The following is a 26,966-nucleotide window of genomic DNA, read 5'->3' as shown; positions in this document are numbered from 1 at the left end:
GGCATTTGATAGAACCATTCTCTCTCAATTTCTCTTTATCTATAGAGCACACATCCCAATGACAGATGAGGATTTTATCATAGAATGAAGGTAGATTACAATCCTCAGAATTAAGAACACCCAAGCTATTTTGATTGGTATTTGTATCTGTTAAGCTGCTGTTATACATGTTTATACTTAAAAAAGAAAGCAACTGAGTGTCCCATATTATGTGTGAGATCCTCTGCAAGAGACACAAGCAGAGTAAAAATGCCAGGACTAAAAGAGATCTGAGGAAACCATTTCCCCTCACAGCATTACTCAGGATAGGCTGGAGTAATGTGTGTATAGGCCTCCCTCTGGTGGTGAATACACATACCACACTGTCTTCTGTATATTGCATTTACTGTAAAGGAGCCTGAAGTGAGTGGTTATTATACCTGAAGGAGCAAAATGAACTGTGGGAACCTCTGGATAGGTTTCATCATCAGGCCATACAAAGTCATCCTGTCACTGCTGGTCTCCTGACGATGCTGCAGATGAGAAGAATAAGTTACTGCAGAGTCTAAAGCCTTTGAAAGGAGTAGGACTAGAGAAGATGGCAGAAGTGTTTTGTGTATTGATTATCAGTGTTTTTGTGAGGAAATGATTTCACCTATCCTGTATTTAATGTGATTAGCTGTCATTACTTAAATTCACAATCTAGCTGTGAAAAAGATAAGTGCATGTTTCTCCAGAAAAAAAGCAGATTAGATCCATTTGCAAGAACATTCATTGACACTGTTTTCAAATTGCAACAACACATTGCAATTGTGCATTTCTGTCAGACCTTAAGGAAGTCCAGGAAGCCAGGTTTGGATGCACATGTCTTCCTCACCACTGCCATTGCATTGCTGAAGTTGTTCACATACTCACTGTAGGCGTCCAGCACCATAGACTTCGAGAACTGTAGAGCAACACAGACATTTTTACTTTCAGGAACATATTGTATCACATTATTTGTAACTGTTTTGGAAGGCACAGGCAAAATTATATCATCTTGCAGATAGTGGCATCACATCAGAAAACGTATGTGTTACTCTTATAGCATTTAATACTGACAACTTTTTGAAAATAGCATAGCTGCAGTATAATTATAGTTTAAATTTTCTTATGCTTCATCATTAACATTGGCCGTTCTTCATATATACTCCACACTCTTTGTATTTATTGTATCACCTAAATGTGCAAATGTTTTAATCTTTTTTAATTTGGTATTTTTTGTAACAAGCTCCTTCCTGCTTTGTGGCAGTCTAGAGTAACACTATAAATCAACAGCTTTATGGAAAAGGTCATCTCTTTATGTCCTCCAGACTGAACTACTGCAGCACCCTTTATTCTGGTATCAGCAGGTGACACATCCACAGACTACAGCTGATACAAAACGTTGCTGCTGCTGCTGCCAGGCTTTTAACAGGTTCTAGGAAAAGCAAACCCCTCACATCAATCCTTGCTGCCCTTCATTGGTTACCTGTGAGTTTAAGAACTGACTTCAAGACTTTGCTGCTTGTTTTTACAACTTTTAATGATCAGACTCCTGCCTATATCTGCGAACTCCCTATGAGCCTGATAGCTGCTTGAGATCCTCTGTCATGGCCCCACTCTGTTTCCAAAATCTCAACTTATCACTGAAGGTGATTGGTCCTTTGCTGTCCGGGTCTATCAGCTGTGAAACTCACTGCCTGAGGATCTGAGACAGGTCAACTCAGTATCCTCCTCTTAGTTTCTATCTCTTCTTAAAACTCACTTTTATCCTAGGGCTTTTTCTTCACTGATAATATTTGTTGTAATTGCTTTAATCATTTATCTTGTTTTAGATTGTTTTTTCCTTGTTACTGTAAAGTACTTTGTATCTGTGTTTTGAAAGGTGCTCTATAAATAAACTGTCTGTTAATTAATCTTTTTCATGGGAACTGGCAGCAGATGGCTCTTTCTGCACATCAGATGTGAGAGCACTGTTTGAATAATCATAATAATAGGCCACAGGGTCTGACTATTCATAACCTCATCATCAGGGGGGAAACAGTCATGAACTGAAGGAGCTGATTTCCATTTCATCTACCAGGTGAACCACCATTACAAACTGTGTTTTAAGGTTTCCCTGGGACTCATCCAGACGTACAAAACGCTTCAGGAGGTCTAAAAATGCTGTCCTATTTTCATACTCAAGAGCATCCCGTTTAACTTCTCAGTGAGATATTCAACTCTTTTTAATGTGCCTTGCTGTTTGCAGACTCATGCTGTGAGGAGCATATAATCAGATCACTGTTGCCAACAGAATAATGGAAAAAGGCTCATTATTGCCCGACTTCTTTATTGAAACAACAGTAGTTCGTTTTGCTAGTATTTAACTGCATTTGCTATTACCACCATTAACTACAGGTGTCGCCAAATCAACCAGGACTGGAATCTCAGAGATTGTCATTTTTAATTTAGTACTTTTTCTGTCCATCCGTAAGTTGTTTATTTTTTACAGTTGGTTTGCTAGAGACAGTGTGTATTTTGCTTATGTTTTGCCTAAGTATACAGTAAATTAAGAAAAACTTAAAATATTGTTGACGGATTAAACATTTTAAATGTAACTATATCTTCCCATTATTAGATTTAATAGTATTTATACTCTAAGTCATATGGAATATCACATTCCCAAAATACTCTAAGGGAACTGTAAGGTGAAAGAGGGCACTGAACAGACTTCAAATTGGTCTCACATGGGTCTCACTGCTCCTCTGTAGTCATGCCAGGGGTCGATTTTCATACAAAAACAAGGAAGTGAAGTGTGGAGCAGGACTGTGAGACATGAGGCCTTTTGTTTTGAAGATCCTTGCCAATGAGTTGCTAAGTAGCCAAAGACAAGAGGAGGGTGGAGTACATACAGCGCTATAAGAGAAGAGAGTGCAGCTCTCTGTGTCTGCATGAGAGCAAGAAGTAAGATGGTCAGACAGGGAGGAGTCTGGCTGTGCTGCATGACATCATCATAAACGCCATAAATTTCAAAATGATTCAAAAACAGCTGGACTCAGGGAACTCAGGAGCACCACAGCTAATGTAGACTGTTAATTTGTAATATATTTTGCAGTTCTTGTAAGGAGGCTTTGAAATTACAGCACAAGCTTACCGATGCCACAAAGACATCCCCAATCATCTCCAGGCTGTCCCACTCAGCCACACGGCTCGCCAGGGCAATCTGGAACAGGAAGTGGCACTGCAGGATCTCACGCACACGATAGAAAGTCATCTTCAGTTTCCTGTCGCTCAGCAGCCTCGGCTCAATCTGGGACAGGGGCTTCTCATATTGCTGATAAAGCAGATAATGTGAACTGTAATAACAAACACTTCAAAAAGTGGATTTGGCATTCACTGCAGTTGTACTTCCATACCTCTAGTATCCTCTTCAGTGCATCAAGATAGTTCTTCTCACTCTCCAGTATAGATCCCAAAATACATCTTCTCACCAGCTGTAGAGGAAAAAGAGCAAACTATTGGTCTTTGGACATTTGGCATGGTTTTCTTAAAACAGCTAATTCGCAAAGCAAAAAGTTGCATGAACTGGGATAAAAGTGCATGTTCATTACCTGTTGCTGTGAAAGACCCTCTGGTGCTGGACACAGCACTGGCTCAACATTGAAACAGTCCACCTCAATGAAGAGCTCAGACTCCTCATCCTCAAAACAGGCTGACTTCCTCTCTAAAAGATTAATAAGAACAAATAAAACTGTAGTAAACATGCTGAATGAACAGAAGAACTACATGAATAAACGTAATAAGATACTTAACATAAACAGAAGCACTAAGGGAGGGTGTACATAGTTAAAGGCGTTTACCCATTTATTGCTGTTTATGAAGGCAGGATATCTTTTTATGATTACATACCTTGACAGAATGACTTGGTTTTGATGAAAGAGCGTCCCTTTTTCACTGCAGCTTTTGTTTTCTCAAGCCCATCTTTGGTCCCCTCCTTAGCTGCCTTCACCAGCTTTTGCATCTTGGATTAGAAAAAATACACTATTACCTATATGCCTATATCTATACTGCAACACAAAGTAATTTTTTTTCACAGTCAAGAATTTCAGTCCGAGGTGAAGTTTAGTTTACTATGTCTAAACCTATGGCTAAAAAGCAACTAAACTGAGCTAAGCAGGACAGAAGTAGTGTTAGAGCAGGGATGAGGATAAACGGCAGATCATGTAATACAGGAGAGCAGAGCTGATCAGAGAATGACAGTAACTGGGACAGCAGCTAAAAGTAATACAGTGCTTACATCCATAAAAACTGGTTTGCATTATGAGAGATATTGTAAATGCCACAATTTTTCTGTAAGAATATGTTACAGTTTTTCAGCTACTTTACAAACATCTTAAATCAATGGCTCAGTATAAAACTCAATTGCTGGTGTCTCAGTTTACTGAATATACCCTGCGCTTTACAACCTCCAGCGCATAAACATATAATGAGAAAGATCGATGCAGCAGACATGGAGGCAAATGAACTGTTTGCAGACCCATCACCAGTACCACCACCACAAGTCATTCACATCAGAGCAGTATAAAGGTATCAGGTTAGGCATCAGATACCCAGAGTGGTTAGCTAGGCTGAGAGTAGAGGGTTGGGACTACTTTGCCTAGCACAGGCAGGTGAGGTGAGCCTCAGGTAGTTTACCTTCTGCTCGTGTTTCTGTTTTAGCTGCTGCAGCTCTACCGTTCCCACTGTATTTGCCATTAGATCTTTCATCTTTTTCTCATAGTGTTCTTTCAAGCGAGTCAGATCTTGAGAGAGCTAAACAAAAGCAAAGCAAGCGTTACTGGTTATGGTTTTGGAATGAGCTAGCACCAATATTTTGATATGTCTATTGCTGAACTGCTGACTCTATCCTCTTACAAAAAATAATATCGCATTAGAAAGTAATTAAATGAACTTTTCCAGAAAGACTGACATCCCATGATCTGATGTTCATGGTCACTTTTTTCTTTTTTGGGGCTCACTGAAATATGGCAGAATGAACCTGCACAACATCCTGGAAAATGAATAGTTCATTTGTACCACTAAATCACTCAAATCTGATTCATTGATAATTTAATCCGATGAATATGTTATTATAAGAGTCAGTTTCTGACCACTATCTCCAGCCACAATACACTGACACTTTTTTTTTTATTACTGCAGTTGGTTTTTTTTTGTTTTAAATTTTTTTTTCCTCCATTTTGACAAATTTGACAATAATTGCATTCATGTCTATATAAATATTTATCAACATATAAAATGTTCAAAATGTCATACAGTTACTGGGGCAGTTTTCACCTTATATTTAAGGTAATCGGCATGTGATGAAATTGCGCAAGATTTTTCTTGCCTAAAGGAATCATTGATTTAATTTAAGAGTCTGCTACTAAAAACTAAGTGAAGTTGAATTCTCAAAACCACAAGCCAAAACAATAGAGAGTGCAGCCAGCTGACTGTAAGCCAGAATGATCTCTCTCAGATCTGCAGAAGCAAATGGACTGTTGATTCCACATCCAACATACACATGGACTGTGCATCACTGATAACTTGATCTGTAAATAGTTTATCCACAAGTTAAGAACAAGAACAATAAGAGGATTCAGAAATGTAAACAACTTCGTATAAACAAATGTATGACCTCTGGTATCACAGGCTATGGTAAAGTGGATATGTGGAGGACAGAGGAGAAAACACAATCCCCTTACTAAATACCACAGTTACAAATAAAATGAATCCCTGCTTTATCCTCTGCTGTCATCCGCCCACCCACAGATGTACAGTATATTGACACAGAAGCTTAGTTTTGGCTGTAATCCAGACAGAGAAATGGGAGGGTGACTGTTACACACATGGGTCTTCCTCTGGGGCGGCTTCCCTCTCATGAAGGCGTGGGGCAGGCCGTTCTCAGGGCGACCCTCCCCGTCACTGGCCTCGTCATAGCTTTCAAACTCGCTAGAGCTCCATCCATTGTCGAGGGAGCTGTTGCAACCACCCTCCTCGCCAAGCTCCACGTCATCATAGATCATCTCATCTGGATCTGTATGAAAAAACAGGAGAGACAGAGAAAATCCATTTAGAAAGCTTAATGTAAATTTAGTAGCTGACAGAATGAATTTGTATGATTGCCTTGAAATAAATATTGTTTTTGTAAAGCTTATAATGCTCAATTTTTGCATAGAGTAGAAATGTGCTTATTTAATATATCGCAGGGTGTTCCTGTTATTTTACAGCCTCAACAAAAAATGAAACTACTGAAACCATAAGTGCCACAAAAGGTAATTTTAATTGAATGAATACTGAATTGGATTGTAAACCAGGACACTCAACATCACTATAATGTTAATGTTTAATAACTTTTTTCCATTCAGCATTCTAGATGAATAATTCAAGTATCCCAATTTTGAAAAGACAAAAAACCGCAAGGAAACTAGAAGTGAAAGTGAGCAGCCTTGACAGGCTACAGGCAGAAACTAAAATACTGAATTTGTGAAATGAAGGAATGGAAAAGAAATTTCACAAACCTGTGTTGGAGTCAGAGTTCTCTCTGGGCACGTCATCATAAATCACCTCATCTGGATCTAAGCCACAAAAAAAAAAAAAACATTCAAAAGAGCTAATGCATGATTTCTTATATCACATAGCTAGGCTGTTCACACAACAAACAGGATGTAATGTGAGAGGGATCTAAAAGACAGGCACACACAAGGGTCTGCTTCCTCAAAAGAACAAGGAAGGAAGTGTCTGGGAATTCAGCTGTGTCAAAAGAAAAAGGAGATAATAACACGCTGTAGGAATACACTCTTGTGCAGAAGCAAGTCCAAAGAATTGAAAGAACACTATTATTCTCTCCATGGGAATTATACACACATCTGTACAAGATGTACATTAATTATGGATGTCATTCCTTACTTTCCATCCACGCAGTGTTGGCAGGATCTGACGCCCATTTAGCCAAGGCATCCTCCTCTCTGATAGGTGGATATTCTTCACTGAAAACACTTGAGAATAACACAGAAAAAAACAAAAACTTAACTCTACAAATAAACATCTTCACTGTCAGTAGAATGTCAGAGAACCAAGTAATAATTCTATAATTTTCTGTGTTGATAAAGTGATATTATCAGTCATTTATAATATATTGATAAGGGTCAATAACTGTAACTGTAACTATATACAGGGGGCATTGGAGTATACTTTTCATACCTCTCTTAACATATCACACTAAATGTACTATTGATTGCAATAGACATGCTCTGGCTGTCACACACCTGTCAGCTGAAGTGTTGCTGGTTCCAACCACAGTGACTAAAGGAGGAAAAAGAGAGGACATTACACAAAGAAAACCTAACACTATACATTTTCTTTTCTGAAACCAAGTTTCTACAAAAACATATTGAGTATTTTTTTAAACAAACCATTATCACTACATTTTTCTTCAGTAGTCAGCAAACTGCACGTAACCACCAGATGTCACTGATGATTCCATGTCTCCTACATTACCTATGGTTCAGTCAAGATGAATTTCACTTGACACATGCACATAACTTGAAAGTGATGATAAGACATGGTTGCTGTTCTTTTAGTAACTTTTGTTATGGCAAAAGTGGTAATGGTAGTAAAATGATCTTGCTAAGCATATCATGGCCAAAAGGACACTAAGATAAAAACCAAAACACTTCACAGATGTAAATCGTTTTGTGCATTAACACACAAACCTACGTGCTTCAGAACTCTTTCACTGTGACCTTGGTGAGATAATTACAGTGTAATCAGACTCCTCAGAGTGCCAGGCCACAGGCTTGGACACAGCTACTGCAAGATTTTAGGGAAACCGGAAAGTCCTTACAGCCAACACAGATCTTTGGGGAGGGCTAAATTTAGTCCCTACTTCCTTGTGGCAAGGCTTTAGGAAAAACAAGAGAAAGAAGAAAGGAGACAGGATAGAAGTAGCTGAGTGTCATAGCCTCGTATCTCTAGATTTATTTGTAATGACAAATTAGGAAAAATTTTCAAAGGACAGGATAAACAGGGCTTTTATGTCTGTGTTAAAAATTTGAAAGAGAAGAGATGACAGCAAATGAGGGGAGAGAGGGGTTGGATATGCCACCAAGGCAACCCAGATATCTGGAGAATTTTATGGTGATGGGGATGTTTTTTAAAAAAAAGCTATAAGTACATTCTAATCATTACTATTTCATGAATCATAATTCACATATAAAAGTATTTTCAGAATTCCCTCTTGCTGCAGACTCCACTTTACCATCCTCATCCATGGAGAGGTGTCGAATGATGACTGGTGTGGTGTAAGTTGGTGTGATGAGTGGTACACCAGAAGGGGTTGCATAGCCACACGGCACTGGAACAGAGTATCCTGATGTGATGCCAGCAGGGCTAGTTTGGATATCTCTGGCGTCTTCCTCTCGTTCCTTAGGCTCCATTGGTGAGGAAGCTGAAGAGGACGGTCCATGCTGCTGCTCAAGTTGCTGCAGCTGGAGAGGAGTGATGTCAATCACAGAGTAGGGGTTGACTTTGCCCTGGGAGGAGGTCCTGGGGACGGCCTGCGGAGGGTGAGGGTCATCAGAGGATGGCGCGGGGCCTTCACTGCCTGATGAGAGAAGATACAGTTGACTTATACAGTTTCACATACACTCAGAGTTAAAGAACTGAGTGAGGATGCATCACAGCAACACACTACAGAATACATGATCAGCTTACTTAATTACAAAGTAATGCATTCGATTACTATACTTTCGAGACAACTATACATAGTCCCACAGAGACTGGGTGTTAAAATACTCTTTTTTTGATAAATGTCCCAACAGACAAGAACCACGGCTGTAGTTTGAAGGGGCTATTTGTTTGTTTCTCTGCGGCTGGGTGGCGGTGATTGTAGTTTGATAAGAGCTTTGGCCATTGTTGAGTTGAGTGTCAGGGCAGATTGGAGGCTACAGTCAGTTGCTACTGGATAGTGACAAGACAGGGCAGGGCTGGCTGGTTAGCATGCTAACTTCAGTAAAAGAAAAGACGCAATAGAGACAAGAGTTACCATTGGCGTTGCTTTCCATCGCTGGAGACAGCTTGGTGAGTTAAGGAAGGAAGTTTGATGCTGAACACACATCAATAGCCAAACTCAGAAATAGGTCATTTACAAAATAATCACACCAACTACCTAAATTCTTTATAGTTTGAACGTACAATTTTAGCATCATCATTACTTCTCTGACCAACTAAGTTAAGCAGCAATAGAGTCCCACACATATTTTATATAACACATATTCTATTCTGCCAAAAACGTTACTTTTTACAATTGACATTGTGTCCTTATTTTACCATTTCAAACTTTGATTAAACAGGCCGGTCACAAGTGAGCATATATACAGTACATTACTGCCACTTTCATGTAAGTAAGTTGAGAGTGTCTGTATACAAGCTGTGTACAAACTTTTGTAATTCTTTGATATGCCTGACGCTGTTGTGGATTTTCATACATTTAACTTTATTTGACTTGTTTATTTGTAGTTGGTGGTATGTACAATTATTTTCAATCAGTGGCCTTTATGTTCTATTAATTTCATTTCATGATCCAAGTACTTATAAAACTTTAAACCTAAAAACCTTTTAGACTGTTAGGGTTAGGGTTCAAAAGTCAGTGGTATTTGCACAGCACCCAATGCTTGTATGGATCATGTGTAAATCACCAATGCTCCACCACAACTTGGTCCAGCATGTACAACAAACTGATCTGCACAGGAGGTCCACTTCAAAAAGCCCTTTTTTAATAGGAAAATTTCCATTTGATTTTATCTTTATTAGAAATGATATGAGAGACTCTCAGAGTGAGGACACTTTTCCAAATTCATTCTGTATGAACCTCACTTTTTCAAAGAGCTTTGGTTGAAGTTTAGGTTAGGGTAAAGGCTTGGATTTTACACGTAGTGGTAATTTTGTGAACTAAATGGATTCAACAGAGGTTTCCGTGGTAATAGAAATACAAGGCCTATGTGTATGGGTTCAAATCCTGCATGCTTTAGGGGCATAAGCTGAAAAACCAGTGCTTTGGTTCTCTGCAGTACTACAGAATGAGTGAGTGAGTGAGAATAAGCAGACCCTAGCCATGCTTGCTGCTGCTGCTGTCACAACTTTGTGTGATAAAAGCCAGACAGCCTCCAACACCATGCAGCCAGAGATACAAGGTGTCAAAAGAGAGACAGACTGCCCCACTTCAGGGCCTCACTTTAGTGTGAGCTGAAGGGGCTGGATTAGAGCCAGATAATGTACACAAAACACAACAGGAGAATGTGAAGAAGTTTTGACCACTGCCAGAAAACATCACACGTATTCAATGCATTATTTGCCGTGACCAATGTCCAAATGCAACTATAGTGCAGGGGAGTCTCTACCCTAGGGAAAGGCTAAAATGGTCTTAAATACTCTCACTCCCCTAGAGCCAACAACAAAAAAGTCAACACATTTAGGCTGCAAACCTGTTCTTCCAGGATCTGTCTCTGTGTCATCATTAAGAGGAGGGGGTGGAGGTGGAGGCAAATCTGTCTCTGTGTCATCAGACCCCTCAGCAGCAGATGTCCCCTTTCCTTCTGCTGTTTCTCCACCTGCTGTGGAGGCTCCGCTTGTGGTTACTGTTGTGTCTACTGATGATGGAGCTGTGTCAGATGGGAGTGAAGGTGCTGGGGGGTCTGGGATGGGGAGATGGCCCTCATGGTGACTGGCCACCAGGCTGTCCTGGCTCTGATCCTTGTTGCTGGGGGCTGGGGGTGCTGGAGGTGCAGGGGGTGGGCGGTCAGCCTCAGGGACGTCATCACCGCTGTCATCAAAGTCGAAGGCTTCCCCCTCATCGTCATCTGCCAAAGGGATGTTGTCAGCCAGCACTGCCAACAGAGACAGGAGATACTGAGTGCTGGATTAGAATTGGGCAATATGATGATATATACTAGGGGTGTTGCAAAATACCAGTCTGATATCAAGACAGTCCTCATATGGCAAAGATTTCATCTCCACTGATGTAGCCTTCAACATTCCTGGTTATACTAGGACATTGGTGGCAATGCTGCAATTATTATTTATTATTTCACCCATGAACAGTACCTCAACCAAATTTCCAGAAAATTTAAAATATTGTGAAATGCATTACTATAACAATTGAAATATAGTGTGGGTGGGGATCGATATCAACAACAATTGTAAAATATCCAAAAGTGAAAATTCAATCCCTAAATAAAACATATGTGAAAGAACAGATTACAACAGAATCCAAACAAAGCTTCTGCTTTGCAATAAAGCTCTCCTTGAGAAAAAAAAGTTCTTAAGAGTTATTCAACCAAATGGGTAGTGACTATGAGACAATTACATTTGAATCCTCAAGTTACAGTATATAAATTCAAGGAAACTACACACAAAGCACTAATGTCTAAACGTCTGAAAAGTTGTGACCTGTTTGTCTACTGCAATACACACAAATTAGCTTAGATTAATAGGTTACATAACTCTGGAATGACAGTAGGGGATCATATAACACTGTATGATTTGGGATTTGGCAAAACAAAAGTTAAATTGAGGTAGGATTTAACTAAATAATCATATTATTTCAGTCAAAGACTACTCCAGAGACCATTTACAGATACACTGTGGGTGGCAGTTGTAGTCCTTGGGCTGTAAAAGTTACAGGACTGAGCCACATGCAGACTTATAATTAAGGGTGGGGTCTACTACAGCAGTATGTTTTTTTTTACTGAATTTTTTACATCAAGAATTTGCACCAAACAGCACATCAGCTGCTCTAATTTATAGCAAAAAAATCCCAACTAGGGCAGAGCTATAAGATATAGTTAGTGTTCAAAGGCATCATGTTCACATCAGAGCGCTCACTTGGAAGAAGACAGGAAGGGAACAACAAATGTCTTTCCAGTTTCCACACTGCAATTAGACCAGCAGGAAAGAGAACTGTTACTCCCCTCAGTGAGTAGTGCAGCCTGAGTTAATGCATTTTTTTCTGATCTGATGAATAGAGTGTGGCCCAGGGTTGGTGGATCTCAATAAACAGCAATGCAGATTAGGAATGCACAAGCTCAACTTTCATTGGCTGGTTTCATGTTTGGCTCTAAGAGCTGAATGTGGGAAAGGACAGTCTATTAGTTTTCATTAAGCGGTGTAGTGAAAGAAAGAAAAAACTTAAGTAAAGCAAATATTCAAAAAAAATCAATTCAATGCTGTGGAAAATATTGGCTCATTATTTAAACACAGTTCACAGACGCATAAACTGAGGCAAAACCACAGAGCCTGAGTGGAAGAAACTCTTATTACCACCGATCCTTGAGCTTCTCCACAGTGTTGCTGATTTCCCTATAGGGTGCCAACATTTAGGGAGGTTCCTTTAACCTCTGAGAATGATACTCTATCTTTGTCACAGTTTCACTCACAAGCATACCATGGATTCTTTGTGAGCACTTTCATCAGTAGTCACAGCTTGACTATACTAGCCTACAGTCTAAAGTCTTACTCTCATATCCTGACCATGCTTCCAAACAAAACAGAAAGGATCACTTCATTTCCACTGTCGCACAGTGAGATATCCTGGAATGACAGCAGTTGCCGAAATAGCTCAGTTGGGAGAGCGTTAGACTGAAGATCTAAAGGTCCCTGGTTCGATCCCGGGTTTCGGCATTTTGACCTCTCCTCCACTCTCTTCTTAATGCCTGTGTAAATCCTATATAGTTTTCCCAACTACCTAGGCTACACCTTTTCCTTTAGACACATATCAGTTTAATTTCCAACTTCCTGCCATACCCAGTTAACTCAGGCCTTTATGTGGTCATTTATAGTTTCGCTGATATGGTTATTCTTTACACACAATTACCATCAAATGAGCCATGTTCACTGTTGCAACATGCTGTGTTCTGCCTCCAGGCCTGAGCGGTCCACTGATCGTGACCAAGTAAATCTTAACTTAAAGAAACTCCCTGTAGCAAAACCCAATAACTTTGAAGTTCCTCACAGCAACGTCCACAGCTCTAAATCACCAGTGCAATTCCCTCAGACTTTGACAGGTAGCTCTTCCACCCTGTAGTCAGTGTGTGAGGAAACGGTCTGTGACTAACGTTCTAGGTCAACATCATGACCCCATGTCCATCTGCACCGATGACTAAAGGTGAAAGAAACGGGAGGTGTAAAGAGCAAACCTAGAAACAGTGATGCTATCAGTCTTTTTCCATCTGTGCAATAATGAATGGTGTGGGCCACAGAGATAAAGCACAGCTAGCTGACTAACAGCCTGTGGTACTTCAGGACTGTGGGATTTATGTCATATGCCAATACTTAATATGCACTCAGATCCCCTCTCTGTGGTGTCAATGTGAAACACTTGACTCTGTCAGAACAGAGCAGGACTTGATTTGATTGGATTTGACCAGATGGTTAATCACAACTAGCCATTCAATAGTACATCTGCAACTCTGTGTACATGAGGCCATTGACAGTTGGCTGTGTGTGTATGCATGCCAGCAGCTTAATTACAGAGACTGTGCTGGATGCTGACCTTACAGTGTAACCACACACATGTACAAACACAAACATGCATAACCACTCATATGAAGATTGTTTTGTCCTTTTAAACTACAATCAGTCCTGAACTGGGAATAAAACATCTTTCTATCCTTGTGAGAACGCAAACTACAAGATCATGGAGGAATATACTGTACATACAAATGTATGTATGCGCACACTGACACACAACCATGGCCTTGCTGAGACTCCCATTGTCAATTCATAACCACAATATGGATTCTGTTTGGTGGGCTTATCTCCACACTGCTTCATAATGGTCTGCTCAAATGAGTCACTGGGTTACGATCCGCTCCAGCATCGCCCTGGCAACAAAGCAAGTGACTGGCCAGCTGGAGACGAAGCATTTCTCTAGCCCGTGTCTATCCCCGGAGGCTGTGTGAGTGCGTTTTTTTGTGTGTGGATGTGTGTGTGTTGCTGCAGCAGTATTCAGCCTAATACTGAGGCACATTGTCTGGTATTCACAGCAGCGCAGCACATTTTACCCTCCTTACTCCCTCGTTCCTCTGCCCACATACTCCACAGTGGTGGAGGAGTGGAGGAGAGGAATCTGTGTTGTTTACTCATACTGTCCAGCTTCAGCAGCCCCTCCAGGAAGTGATCTGATGTTAGGCTCTACATAAAAATTAACTGCAAAACACATGTGACAAAAATAACAGTATCAACACAACACTGGAATTTAGCCCAACAGCATCTCAAAATCTCCTCTCTGCTCTCCATCAATGTTTTGAAACTCAACTGCAAACTGTGCCAAGTTTCAAAATAACCACTGCCACTAATTATTAATTAAATTATCTGTTAATCTGCCAGTTTTTTTAAATCAACAAATTGTATGTTCTATAAAGTTTCAGAAAACAGTGAAAAATGTTCATCACCATATCAAGTCCAATGCCACATCTTTACATTTCTTCAATATTCAGCTTAAAATCACATCAGACATAGCAAAGCATAATAGCATTTATGCTTGAAAAATGACTTAAACAAATAATAATCATTATAAAACGGATTATCATTATGTTTCTGTTGTTAGACTAATAAATTAAATGCCTACTGTTGTTTATTTGTTTTGCTCTCTTTACATCCACCGCTTCTGCTACTCTGTATTGACATTTAGTTGTACTGAGAAGGTTACATGACAAGTGCAGTCAATGTATAGCATCTGTGCTATAGTCACCTTTACCTCGTTCAGCTTCTCAAATCTCAATTCAAAAGCTGTGGCCCGTACGGGGATCGAACCCGCGACCTTGGCGTTATTAGCACCACGCTCTAACCAACTGAGCTAACCGGCCCATGTTGGCCCCCTTTCCTCACCCATATCCCTCAACTTCCTCTGTGAAGTTAAGGGTGAAGTGCATGGCATGTGTGAGTGACAAAGCTTTGTTGACTTTACTTTCAGGAGGTGGGGGAGGAAAGTCTTCCACATCCATGCTTGCTGCTCCTCTCCTGATCAAGCTCTTCAGACCGCTGCATGCAGGGGCTCAACTATGCAGACACACATTCCTGAGGGAAAAAGACAAACGTCATAAAATGACAAAATAGGTGGGTTGATACACAGTATTTCCAAATTAATTAAGCTCTGTAGAATGTTTCCATACATCATGAGTTAGGCATTTCTGGCTCAGCCCATGTAGGCCACTCTCTCTGAAAGTCCAAGCACACTTGTTATTCTATGTTACTTAATCACAGCAACAGCTCGTCAGCAGAGGAGAACGGTTGTGTTGTGGTCACGGTCTGGTACCTTTTGTGTCAAGAGCAGAATCTGAACCACAGCTAATTCAGACAAATGAATGAAAACAAAAGAAGCTCTTATAGCACTCCTGGGGTCTGTTGACACTACCACGTGTACCAAGTGCACACAACATTCTCAATTGCCAATTGGGGGCGTGAGTCATGTCATGGGTATTAAGGAGCTTGCCCACCATTATAATGGATATACCCTGTGGAGCAACCCCATGGCAGCAGGGGTTTCTCTGGCTAAAACAAAGTTGTTCAAACCAGATTCATGTTCACATTTTAACCCTTGTTTATTGTGGTAATTCAGGCAACATACATCCCTCCATCGGTTTACTCAGCTCTGGTTTCCCTCAAGTAGTTGCATTATAAATTTGCACTTTCTTCAAGATTAGAGATCCAATATGATCAAATGTAGAGTAGACAATGAAGACTGCTGAAGGCAAATACTACTTCTTCCACTTTTAAGTCTTTTTGTTCAAGCCAAGAAAAAAAACTATTCTCATGCTTGATTATTAAAAAGGTTACATTATGCCACAGGCTGTGAAAAATATTTCAATGTAAACTAAAACCCAAGGATTATTATCATGTCTGTAGGTTACTGCAGGTAGCAATATTCTCCTAATAGACTTGGCTCCTAAAATTACTTGAAATAAAAATCAGTTACAGTATGTATTAGCATTCCAGGTGCAAAGGTCAATTTGACATTTTGACTTAACAGCAACCACACACTCAGGCCCAGGGAAAATTTGTTAGCATGCTGAGGCAGAAGCCTTTGGACCTGCATGGGCATGAGAGACATTGCATTCCTCAGCAGCACAGCCTTTGTTTGATGATGTACAATTCGTATCCAGAGGTGACAGTTTCTGTCAAAGGCCTCCTCTAGAAAAAAAGCTGTGCTACTTCCAGACCTCTTCAGCCCGTTAGTATCCACAAAAACAGATGACAGAGTCATGACATCATGCTGTAGCATAAAGCAGCCGTTGTTGTGGTATGTATGCCCCATATTCTACCCATGTCCATGGTTGAATACAAACCACAACATAAGTTTACAGCAGTCTACTTCTGACTAAGACAAACTCACACCACAGCATTGCAGCAAACGAGATCCAAAGGATAACTCATTCTGAGTCTCAAAGCTTGTTTTGTCTACAAATAATGTGAAATCCTCTGCTTCTTTGTCCTCCACCCTATTCACAGGGCACAAGGCCATAACAGTGGATGTGAACACACAGGGCCAGTGTCTGTTGAATACAGTGCAGCTGACAGATAATGCTAGCACTAACAGAGGCAGGTAAAGTATGCATAGCCTGAGGAGAAACAGCCAACACAATAGAGCAGAGACGACCAGGAGCAGCTACAAAGAGTATGACTGATGATGAGCCCGTCTTTAGGTTACATACTGCACAGCCTGAGAAAAGTTATGTATTAATATGAAACATGGCTGCAAATTGACTGGCACATTTTGGAGCGATAACTAACAGCCCGTCCCTGACGGGAGCTTTAAAGGGTGACTCATCCCTTCCTTCAAATGCGCTGTTCAAGGTCTAGGATAGCAGGACAAAGGAAGGAAGGGAGGGGAAAAGACGTAAAATGTTCAGGTGTACTCCCCTTGAAGCTGAGGCACAAAAGTGTAAAACCACATTGTCTGTTGAAAGTATGGATCAAGCCAACATGATGACATGTATTGTCTTCTAGAGGAGCTGGCTCAGTATTTGATTTCCTTGTCACACAGAAGTTGAAAAGCAAGGACAGCCTTTCTCACTTCTGCTTTGAAACCAGTCTGCAAATTCCTCCAAACCCCCTCTCTCCTATAATTAGTCTGATTTTTCTCTTTTTACCTGCTTCTTGGAGAAAACTAAATGCACCCCTCCCCAAATTATATCCTGCATGGCCTGTGGTGTGGTGTGACTTCAAATGTGGTGTGCACCATACAAGCACCTGGCTCACCCCATGGACATGATCATATCAACAAAATCCTACATCTTTAGCATCTGCCAGCAACAATGTCTATACTGCAGCATTGTTAACAGCAATACACTGTGTAACACAAGCAAGTGAATACGTGTAGTCTGTGAACCCTCACAGAGAGGCAAGAAAACATTCCTGAATTTCATTTACAATCTCTCTGCAAATCTTCTCAGTGTTTAATAAAAAGATACTGTAATACAGTCTAATCTGAGAGCAGTGATTGAGGAAAGAGCGGAAGACACCAGAGAAGTAAAGTCAGCCGTATAGTTGATGACAGACTCAGCTGAGCATGTCATTACATGTTGGGAAGGCTGAGTTGTGCTCTGCAGACAGGAAAACAGTCATCTGGCCTGCTGGTGTAATGCAGACAATTTGTTCACAATGTGTTTTCCTAATAACTATGTGAAAGAACAGACAACAACAGGGATCAAAAAAAAATGTGGGCAATATGAATGTACCATACATATCGTCAACATAGTCCACAAGGTGGAGATAAATTTCCACCTATGTTCAGTCATAAAGAAAATACTTTAACTATCTATAGACTGGCACTTTAAATGTCAACTTCAAGGTACCCGAGACTACTAACTCTAAACTCACTAGATTTCACAAGGTGTTTTTCCTATTTCACACTGCAAAAGAGTTATTAGTTTATTATGGTTTCATCATTTAAACTTTTGAAATTGAGGACGGGCTTAGAGAGCATGCATGCTCCAGCAACATCACATTTCTCCAAATTCATAATAATGCACAAATGACACATCATCTAACTAGAGAAAAAAGTTAAGGAGTGATGGAGCTCGTAGAGACAGAGACAGTATATCATGATAGAAAACATATTTATACATTTGTCCATACTTTTTTAACAACCCTTTTTAAAACACAAAAACATTACTTATGGCAACCAGAGATCTGCCAAAAAGTAACTTTGTGTTGCTGGGAGCTATTCTATGTCAAACACCCTGGTTTGGTAAGGGGTTTTGGGGTTGTGATTTTTCTGTTGAGTTTTCTGTAGCACACTTAATGACAAGTGGCATTCCACACACGGGCTGAAAGCCATAAACAAAAGCCTGGAGGAGAGGGAGTTGAGAGAGACAGACTTGTAGTCTGTTGTGAGTGCCTGTCTTTGGCTTTGCAGTTCTTTGGCTGGTTGTTTTATTGAGCAGTGTGTCCTAATCTTCTCCTTCTACCAGGCTTACAGTAATCAGGCCTCGGCCGAAAACAACAGATCCCAGGCCTACAAAGAGTGGACGGACAGGCTTAGCAAAGTACTGTGATGTATTTGTGGGGAGGTTCAGGGGAGGACAGGACAGGGCCCTGCAGCATACCAAAAAGGAAAAAGGTACCGCATTCTGGTCTCTAGTCTCTATTGCTACAAAAAACTTGTACTGATGGTTTATGTATTTTATGTGTTAAATGAGCAATGACTGTCCCACTATTACATATTACTGTTATCAGATTCTCATAGGTGTTGTAGATCATTGGCTATAAAGTGTGGCCCATACAGAATTAAAACCCCCATCCTTGGCATCACTGAAAACGCACTCTGAACAACTGAGCTAACCAACCTTAAAAACCCACTAATCTTGGTTCCTTGTATTGTGAACAACATGGTGACAAACCTGTACCCTAAATCTCAACTCAAAAGCTCTGTGGTTTATACTGGATGAACCTTGCAATCTTTGCAGTACTGCAGTATCTGGGCCAACTAGTCTTGACAACACACTATACTTCACCACCCACCCTAACCTCAAAAGGGGTGGAGAAGCTTTCAGACAAAAAAGATAGCTGACTTTCAAAAGTGAGAATCATGACTCCTGGCAAGGACTGCTGTTGCGATCAGCAAAGGACAAATTGGAAGCATATTCATAGACACATATATCATAATAAATCACAGATAAGCAAACAACCTTCCTTATATCTCCTTTTGCTCCGGTTGCAGCTTAAGTTTTCTCCTGCATGGTAGACGGTTTACGTCTCCATCCAATCTCCCACTCAGTGTAATATAACCTACCCTCAATACACCGAATAACCCAACCAAAAGATGAGTCTGGTATTCCCCGTCAGCTACCAGTTATAATTACAGGATTAATGGGTGTGGATTGAGGAAAAAATACTGGCCCGCAGGTCTACAGTGTTTTTATCTGATGTGAGAGGTGTGAGCTACTCGACACGTGAGAGGATTGCATGTCAGCTACAAGCATCGAAGCTACATTTCTAAACCAAATGTGGTCAAAGCTGAGCTACCACAATTACACATTACTGCATGGTGTCATCCATCACATTACAGTATGTAGTGTGAACATTATGATGTATCACACAGCAGTAAATTACCTCATTATATGCCTAGGAAGATCCATACAATAACAGTGGTATGACATTTTTACATCACAATCGTAATGATTCTGTTTCAGGTTAAAGAGACATAATACTGCTATGACCCTCCCAGCTTGGGAATCACTGGACAAAATTAAAGACTAGGGCTGCATAATATTTCAAATGTGGTGTCCATTTGAAAACAGAGGCACCCACAGACTTGGCTGTCACTCCTAACTGGTCTCCACCCACCCACCCAATGAGCCACACCAAAGCTTTGAGAGCCCAACATGTCACCAGAAGTGAACTATATAGTGTGTGGAGAGCAGTGGATAGGCGAATGCTCCAAAGCGCTTTTGTTGACTGGCTCTTAAGCTCTGAAGGCATTTTAATATGAATACAGCAACTCATTCAGATTACAATAAATTAGCACAGGAAACTGCAATTTAAGCATCAGTGTACCACTCAATGCACTGACTTCAAAGTATGTGGACACTGTCTGAAGCCAAGATTGTCTATGACCTACAACTTTACTTATCCTTGGCTGCTACAAATATAGCTCAATTCAGAGAACATGGTACTTTGAATTGAGGGATCAGACATCTTGGTGCTTGTGAGATCTATGATGCCTACAATATACAACATAACAGATGTTCCCAGGTCAATTCTGGTTCTAAATTTATCTGACACATGTTCCCAGCTGCTAAACAAGTGTTTGGTATGTGAGAAATTTCTCACATCCACCTGCAGATTAGAGCGGTGGCTTTCCTTCCACCTTCCAGCTGTTGCTGAACTAAGTTGCTAATACATTGCTTATCTCAGTGGATCACTGGAGGGGTCGTGGGTGGACAGTGAATCCATTACGGCCTTTCTAAAAATGAATGCTATGTTCCTCTGTTCAACCACTGTGTACTCTGGCACCCCAAGCTTAGTCATGGTAAACAGAAGGCATTTCCATGAGCTGCTACTGGCAAAGCAGTTTCTGGCTGGTCACAATTACTTTAGCAATTAGCAATCCCTGGCATTCCTCCACTAAACTACATCTGTGTTGACTATAACAACAACAGAGGTTACTGCAGTTTCAGACTAAAGGATTATTAGGATGCTAAAATACTATTTCCCACAGCATCTACATAACAGACTTGGCAAATAGCATTAACATTGATTGCCAACATTGTTTTCCTCACGACGCCAACATTTTTTCCTCCAGAGGTCTCTGAAAACATTCACAGTCAAAGCAGCTGTGGTTTGATGAGGAGAAAGTGTCACACGTAAAGAGCTCTGTGTGTCTACATGTCTCACCTAAGTGCTTACATTAGAAAACTGCAGTGAATTTAAGCATGGAAAAAATGATCTGCCTTCCCTAGGTGTTATTACAGTGGGCCAAGGTATTAAGGATCTGTATTTGCAGCCAGGCCACCCTGGCTATTTGCTAAACAAATCACCAGTGGAGACTTGTGTGTACATGCATGTGTGTGTGACCCCCTGAATGTTCTAACTCATCCATGTCCTGGCTGAGTAAACTGGACATCCACGACACCAGACAATACAAATGAAGATCAAAGCACTCTGTATTTAAACCAACTTTCTGGGGCTTAGCTAAGCTTTAAAGATTCCTGGAAACACTTGGCTGTTTTTTTTTTTTTTTTTTGGTGCAGAGAGGCACCTACTGAGGGAAACAGTTTAATTAAATTATGGTTTTACTACCTGTTTAGACTGATTTTCCAGTTGACTGAAGCTGTGCAGCCTTTTCACTGAGGAATGCTATGCATGACTACTTGAATTTGTGGCTGGGTTGACTGCTCCAGCTCAGGAGGACTTCCCCACTCATTAATGATTTTATATAAGCAATAAAGTTGCAGGTTTTCAAAGAAATATTTTCAATGTCTACGTTTTTTTTATGAATGAAGTATAGTTATCAAGGTGGTAAACTTGACATGCTTTTAAATGACTATTATAAAGGCAAAATGCCATCTTGCACCTGTAACTGCATCCTTGAAGAGGGGAAGGGGGTTAAAAATAAGTTTGAGGTTTTGCTCAATACTCAGACATCTGTCAGAGTAATGTGAGGAAATGTGTTAGTGCTCTATTCAGTTAATATGTTCAAAAAAAAAAAAAAAAAAAGAGAGAGAAGAAGAGAAAAAGAGTTTAGCTGACACATTTAAACTTCTTAAAAGATTAGGACGCGTTAATAAACATAAATGTGCCTGTCTTTGTGATAGCAGGTAGCTGAGTGCTGGCAACTTGGCAGTGAAGCTGAGGCGCCACGTTATAGCCATCTCCCAATACACTGTTTTAAAAACAAAACACGCGTTAAGTCACTGCGATACACTAAAGAAACATTTCACACGGGTGTATCAAATAATTAGTGTAACGTTGAAGACCACCTGAGAGAAAAAAAAACACATGTTAGAACAGTAAAGTTAGGGCTGTTTAAAACTTTGACAGAAACGTAAAAAAAAAAAAAAAAAAAAATGTCCTCAACTCACCGTTTTAAGACTTTTTTTCCCCAAAAGAATTACCTTGTCCTTCTGCTATAACACCATGCAAGCGTTAAACGTGGCGCATTTCTGACTTCGACACGACTTTAAAAACACATCAAAACACATCCAGAGTTTGCCCAGTGTCCCTCTTTTAACTTCACTCTCTTCGTTGCAAACTGACTCCATCCATGAAAAACCCTTTACCCCCCTCCTAGTCGCTGATTGGCCGATGGGTAGACCTGGGGGAACTCTGATTGGCTGTATGGAACATCAATCAAGCCTCCGACGTCTTCTCCGGTGGGATCGGACAGAGGAGTTCCGAGCTGCCCATGTGACGTCTGAGGTGGCTCCCCTGGACACAGCTGTCCGGAGAGGATGTTGTATTCAGGTTTCCTCTGCCTCTGTGAGGTAGAGCAAACAACTCGCAGCCCTGCTTTAAAATAAGACGGCACATTTCCCCACAAAACGTAGTGTAGGGGGGAAATCTCACTTATTTTTTCATTACTTGGTTGCATTAAATGTAATTTTAAATTTTGAAATAGGCTTGGTGAAATAAGCTGATGCTTTGAAGACAATAAACCTTTAAATGAATAAATGTGTCAAACTCATGGATGTGTGGTTACATCAAAAACTAGCAAATATACTGATGAGATAATTATTCCCATGCTGCCACCTACAGGTAGATGGTCTGTTACACAGCCTTAAATCAGACAACACTGTATGTGAGTTAACATTTTAATAGGCATCTCACAATAACTCAAATCTGTGCATTCCCCCACAGAAACAGGATTTTGAACAGCATAGAGCTTATAGGAAATTCCCCAAACCATCCCATAATGTTACAGTACAGTATTTCTATGCTGTCATAACAAATGAATGCAAAGTAAAAATATGACACACTGGTTATTTTTGCACTACATATATCAAGATCAAGTCAGATGTACAGTAAAAGAAGAATTGTTTTTATATCTTCTTTCTGATGAAAATACTTTAAATTGCTATGAAGAGATTTCATTATCTGTGTAGATTCAGTTGTTGAAGTCATGAAATGCAGACCAAATTAAAAAACAAAAAAGATTAAATGTCCAGAGTTTACTTAGATATGAGCTACTGTAACAATGCTGTTACAGCCAGCCCACACTGAGGATCTGAAAGCTTCCAGTGTTTGCAGTGACAACTGACTGAAAAGTTCCTGTGCCAGATAAATGACAACAAACAAACCCAAAACTGAAGGCCAAGACTTCACATACAATGAAGCCATTGTGTGGAAAAAACACAAAACAGAAATATTTTTAAACACTTAAATAGCTTAAGTAAAAATAAGAATCTACTTTATTAAAATATCTCTATTTTGAATTACTGTCACTCATAACACCAAAAACAAGCATGATCAAAACTCTCCGGTTGGTTATTCTGTATTAATACTGCTTCAGTTTTGCCACATTACATCTCCATTTTGGACAATAGAGGCTTTGTGGAATCAAGTCCTGAGCTTTTGTCCATCAGAAAAGAAAATTCTGTTAAGCACCTTCTCCTTCATGACCAAATAAACTGTCCCCTCTGTGCCGAAAAAGGATTCACAGTCAAAAAGCACCAGTGTGACTCATAATTTGACTGATGCAATTATCCACTTTGCATCTAATAGCTCCAGTGACCAACCTTTAGAACCCAATTCTTTAAATGTAACTCAGTTTTCTAGCCTATGCTGACAATCAGTGCTAAATAACTGTCTGTGCTATAGATGACAAAGACCACATTCTTGACATGACTTTACTACTGAGTCGTTTGATGACTACTTTGAAAGAGCATAACCTGTCCGGTGCCCCTCATGTCGTATCCCCAAGCACAGAACATGCTGCTACTAGTCTTCTTTTACCCAACAGACCAACTGAACTTCACTATCAACAGCAATAAACCAGAAGCAGCTGTGGGCAGACAAAGATAGTATATAAGGTACTATACCGAGTCAAAATGTAAATCTTTAAATACTTTAGATGTATAGTAGCTTCAAAAAGTCTTGTGATGCTTACATTTCTTTCATGTTTTGTGTTAATGCTTCCAATTTAATAAAATAAGTCAAAGCTGTTAACTCCATGAGAAAATTTTTCCATTAAATAAACACAATTTTAATTTATAAGTTTGTGCTTCTGAATGGCGCAATAGCTCAAAATCCGCCTTCTCATAACTTTTTCGTACTGTCAATAAATAACCACTCACATGACTTTTATAGTGGATATTTCACAACAGTGTCCTGAAGGTGACACAAACAAGCAGGGCCCCATTCCACTGCCTTACAAAACCACACCTACCTATGAAGAGTTAACCAGATGGAAAATAAATACTATTTTCTTACGATGATGAAAAACAAACCTAAATTAAGACTGCCTGAACGTAAAGCCTGATCAAAGGTAATGTAGCAACATTTACCTAGGTGGTCCCTGATCCTAATCTTAAAAATATCCATCTTAATATCATCACACCAAGGGTCACTTCACACATCCACTGTGAAAGAAAATCAAGTAAAAAAAAAATGGTATCAGTCAGATTAGAAATGACCTCCTTGGTGCCCCTCAGCTGGCATGAGGTTTGATATGATCCCTAGACCGGCCCTCCGTGGCACCGTTCAGAGGAGCCGGCTTGTTGCCAAAGTTCCAGTCCACAGGGTTGAGCAGCTGCATGGTCTTCTTGTGTGTCCAGATGGGGTTGATGATAAGTGTGAGCAGAGCAAGGCCATTGAAGAAGAGTAGGCGCTGGGGGAGGGCCACGTAGGTGTTGATCTCTCCCCAGTTGGTGAAGGTTACCCACCACATGTAGTAGGTGAGCACCATGCGACAGTGGAACATGTGGATCATCACCCACTGGTTGGCTCTCCAGATCAGGGTGCGTGCCCAGCCGGCCTGTCGAGTTGAAAGAAACACAGAGATGGTTCATTACTGGGAAGATCTTAATGTGACATGGTAGCATTTTATTACATTGTATGAAGCTAATTTTTTTTTTTATACCATAACATCTTTTCATGTTGTCTACATGTCTGTAACTTATATGTACTCAAGTCAAATATTTGGGGAAGAACAGTGGAAGTTTAGGTACTGACTCATTATTTTTTATAGAACTTCCTCTTTCTAAGAACGCTAAACTTTATTTGGTGACAGTCATAAGGTGCACAAGACCTAAGAGGAACTGAAACCTGGTGACACTTCCAGCAATTTGTTTGGTTGTTGACATGAAACTGTGATAAAAAGATGATCAACCAGCAATGCCTGGTGCAACCATTGTCCTAAGACTCTGGTAAAATAACTGCACTTACCAAGGACATATTTGGTATCTGTATTTTCTCTGTGTTAGTATAACTGTGTGTAAGATGTGTATGGAGCAAGGTGATGACAGGTAGTTTCATTACCTACCTTCAGTAACATCCAGGATATACATGTAAATGGTGTGCTCATCTCCAGAAGCAGCGTAACCATCGGCAGGAAGTGGCCCAGGGAATCCCACACCACTGCTCCTGCATATCCTGACAGGGCAAAGAAATGATGCGTCGCCAGCGACAGGTCGAATGACCAAAACACCAGACTGGAGGTGTGAAGTGCTACATTCTCAAACACAAAGAAACCTGTGGCGGTGAGGACATTAAACCACGACCAGTCTTCTTGGCCTCTCACTCTGTCTCTGGCTAACAGAGAGTCCTCAGTCAGGGCCCGCAGACCTGCTACAGTACTCTGGATACCAAATACCGCCCGAGTGGCTGCGAGGTTCCAGAAAACTTTCTCCTTAGCTAACAGGGAGTTGTAGGTACATGACAGAGCCGCAGAAAGGAGGTGAGAGAGGAGGAATATTGCTGTATAGAAGCCAAATCCCAGGCCGATAAGCTTGAGGCGATAGTCCCATTGGAAGTATTCCGCACTGGGATGGGGGCCAGGGCTGGTTTGCTGATCAGGATCCATGGTGATGGAGGGAGGTGGAGCTCAGGCTCAGCCGCAGGTGGGATTGTGGGCAGGGGCTGGCACAGGCATGGTGTGTGTGGGTCCCCTGCAAATCAGTTGTTCAAGCAGATAAATAAATCATCAGTAAATCATCCACTAAACACCAATAATATGTACTAATGCTTCACTATCGCTATGAACTATTGTGCCCAGGCTCCATTAAGCTACGTGTTTAATTCTCTGTAAAAACTGCTTAAAAAACAAAACAAAACACGTTGGGTAGCTTTAATGTACCCCGACTTTTTTTTATAGTAACTCAGTAAAAAAGGTAACCAGATCTACAACGAACAAAAAGCATCGTTTTAGTCATTTAAGTCGAACTTTTCACATCAAGTCCCTTCAAAAATACGATGAGTCAGAGCCAGGTTTCAACCTAAACTTACCCGTGTAGTAAAACAGAAACACACCCGAAGCTAAGAAAATACCAAGAGACGGTGATAATTAATACCTATCATACTCACCGTCCAGAAGAGTTTGCACTGCACACGGTGAGACGGTGCAGCCGCTGGAAGATACAACAACAAGACAATTCACATCATACGACTTCAATTTGGTCATGTGACCTACAAACAGGAAGTCACGCCTCTTTTGAACTTCCGGGCATCCCATTGGTCAGCACCGCTGAGAGTCAGATTCCTACTGGTTGTCTCTTAAATCATGAGCTAAATTACAAATTACAAAGTACGGAACTAAATATACTTTATACATACATATATATATATATATATGTGTACAACAGAAGAAAGCTATATAGTTATAAATTACATGTATTCATCAACAAGTTGTAAATATTATATGTGATTACACTGAGGAAAATAAAGTGAGAGCAGCCACAGGTTGTCAAAAAACAAACAAACAACTTCAAACTATTATGTCACGGGTGGTGCAG

At 40.4% G+C, this 26,966-nt stretch overlaps 2 protein-coding genes and 2 non-coding genes across 7 annotated transcripts in view; 1 reads left to right on the top strand and 3 right to left on the bottom strand.

Moving 5' to 3' along the window:
* arhgef10 (Rho guanine nucleotide exchange factor (GEF) 10) overlaps positions 1 to 22,267 on the bottom strand; it is a 52,640-nt gene extending 30,373 nt beyond the window's left edge. For 2 of the 4 annotated variants that reach the window (XM_071499146.1, XM_071499147.1), the window contains exons 1-15: positions 22,101 to 22,240; positions 14,984 to 15,093; positions 10,503 to 10,904; positions 8,279 to 8,623; positions 7,287 to 7,323; positions 6,928 to 7,016; positions 6,540 to 6,596; positions 5,868 to 6,055; positions 4,678 to 4,794; positions 3,892 to 4,003; positions 3,594 to 3,706; positions 3,399 to 3,476; positions 3,137 to 3,316; positions 809 to 925; positions 420 to 512 (exon numbers count right to left, since the gene is read on the bottom strand). In XM_071499146.1, coding sequence (XP_071355247.1) covers positions 420 to 512; positions 809 to 925; positions 3,137 to 3,316; positions 3,399 to 3,476; positions 3,594 to 3,706; positions 3,892 to 4,003; positions 4,678 to 4,794; positions 5,868 to 6,055; positions 6,540 to 6,596; positions 6,928 to 7,016; positions 7,287 to 7,323; positions 8,279 to 8,623; positions 10,503 to 10,904; positions 14,984 to 15,020 — 1,965 coding nt within the window. In that variant the 5' untranslated portion in view covers positions 15,021 to 15,093; positions 22,101 to 22,240. Of the gene's footprint in view, positions 1 to 419; positions 513 to 808; positions 926 to 3,136; positions 3,317 to 3,398; positions 3,477 to 3,593; positions 3,707 to 3,891; positions 4,004 to 4,677; positions 4,795 to 5,867; positions 6,056 to 6,539; positions 6,597 to 6,927; positions 7,017 to 7,286; positions 7,324 to 8,278; positions 8,624 to 10,502; positions 10,905 to 14,983; positions 15,094 to 22,100 lie in introns of all 4 variants that reach the window. The other 2 variants (XM_071499149.1, XM_071499148.1) reach the window with 2 other exon arrangements.
* trnaf-gaa (transfer RNA phenylalanine (anticodon GAA)) lies at positions 12,624 to 12,696 on the top strand. The gene has a single exon. It is a non-coding gene; the product is annotated as a tRNA-Phe (tRNA).
* Positions 14,809 to 14,882, bottom strand: trnai-aau (transfer RNA isoleucine (anticodon AAU)). The gene has a single exon. It is a non-coding gene; the product is annotated as a tRNA-Ile (tRNA).
* Positions 22,268 to 22,815: 548 nt separating the features above from the next.
* On the bottom strand, positions 22,816 to 26,676 carry cln8 (CLN8 transmembrane ER and ERGIC protein). The gene is made up of 3 exons (XM_071499153.1): positions 26,539 to 26,676; positions 25,499 to 26,123; positions 22,816 to 24,991 (listed from the first exon to the last, which is right to left on the bottom strand). The coding sequence occupies exons 2-3, from the start codon at positions 26,036 to 26,038 to the stop codon at positions 24,665 to 24,667; spliced, it is 867 nt and encodes a 288-aa protein (XP_071355254.1). The 5' UTR covers positions 26,039 to 26,123; positions 26,539 to 26,676; the 3' UTR covers positions 22,816 to 24,664.
* Between the last annotated feature and the right edge of the window lie 290 nt (positions 26,677 to 26,966).

This window comes from Trachinotus anak, unplaced genomic scaffold, assembly GCF_046630095.1.
Source record: "Trachinotus anak isolate AG129_WGS33_773 ecotype Australia unplaced genomic scaffold, CSIRO_AGI_Tana_v1 ptg000015l, whole genome shotgun sequence".
NCBI classification, from domain to species: domain Eukaryota; kingdom Metazoa; phylum Chordata; class Actinopteri; order Carangiformes; family Carangidae; genus Trachinotus; species Trachinotus anak.
The sequence above is the reverse complement of the archived record's forward strand: the minus strand, read 5'-3'. Positions and strand labels throughout refer to the sequence as shown.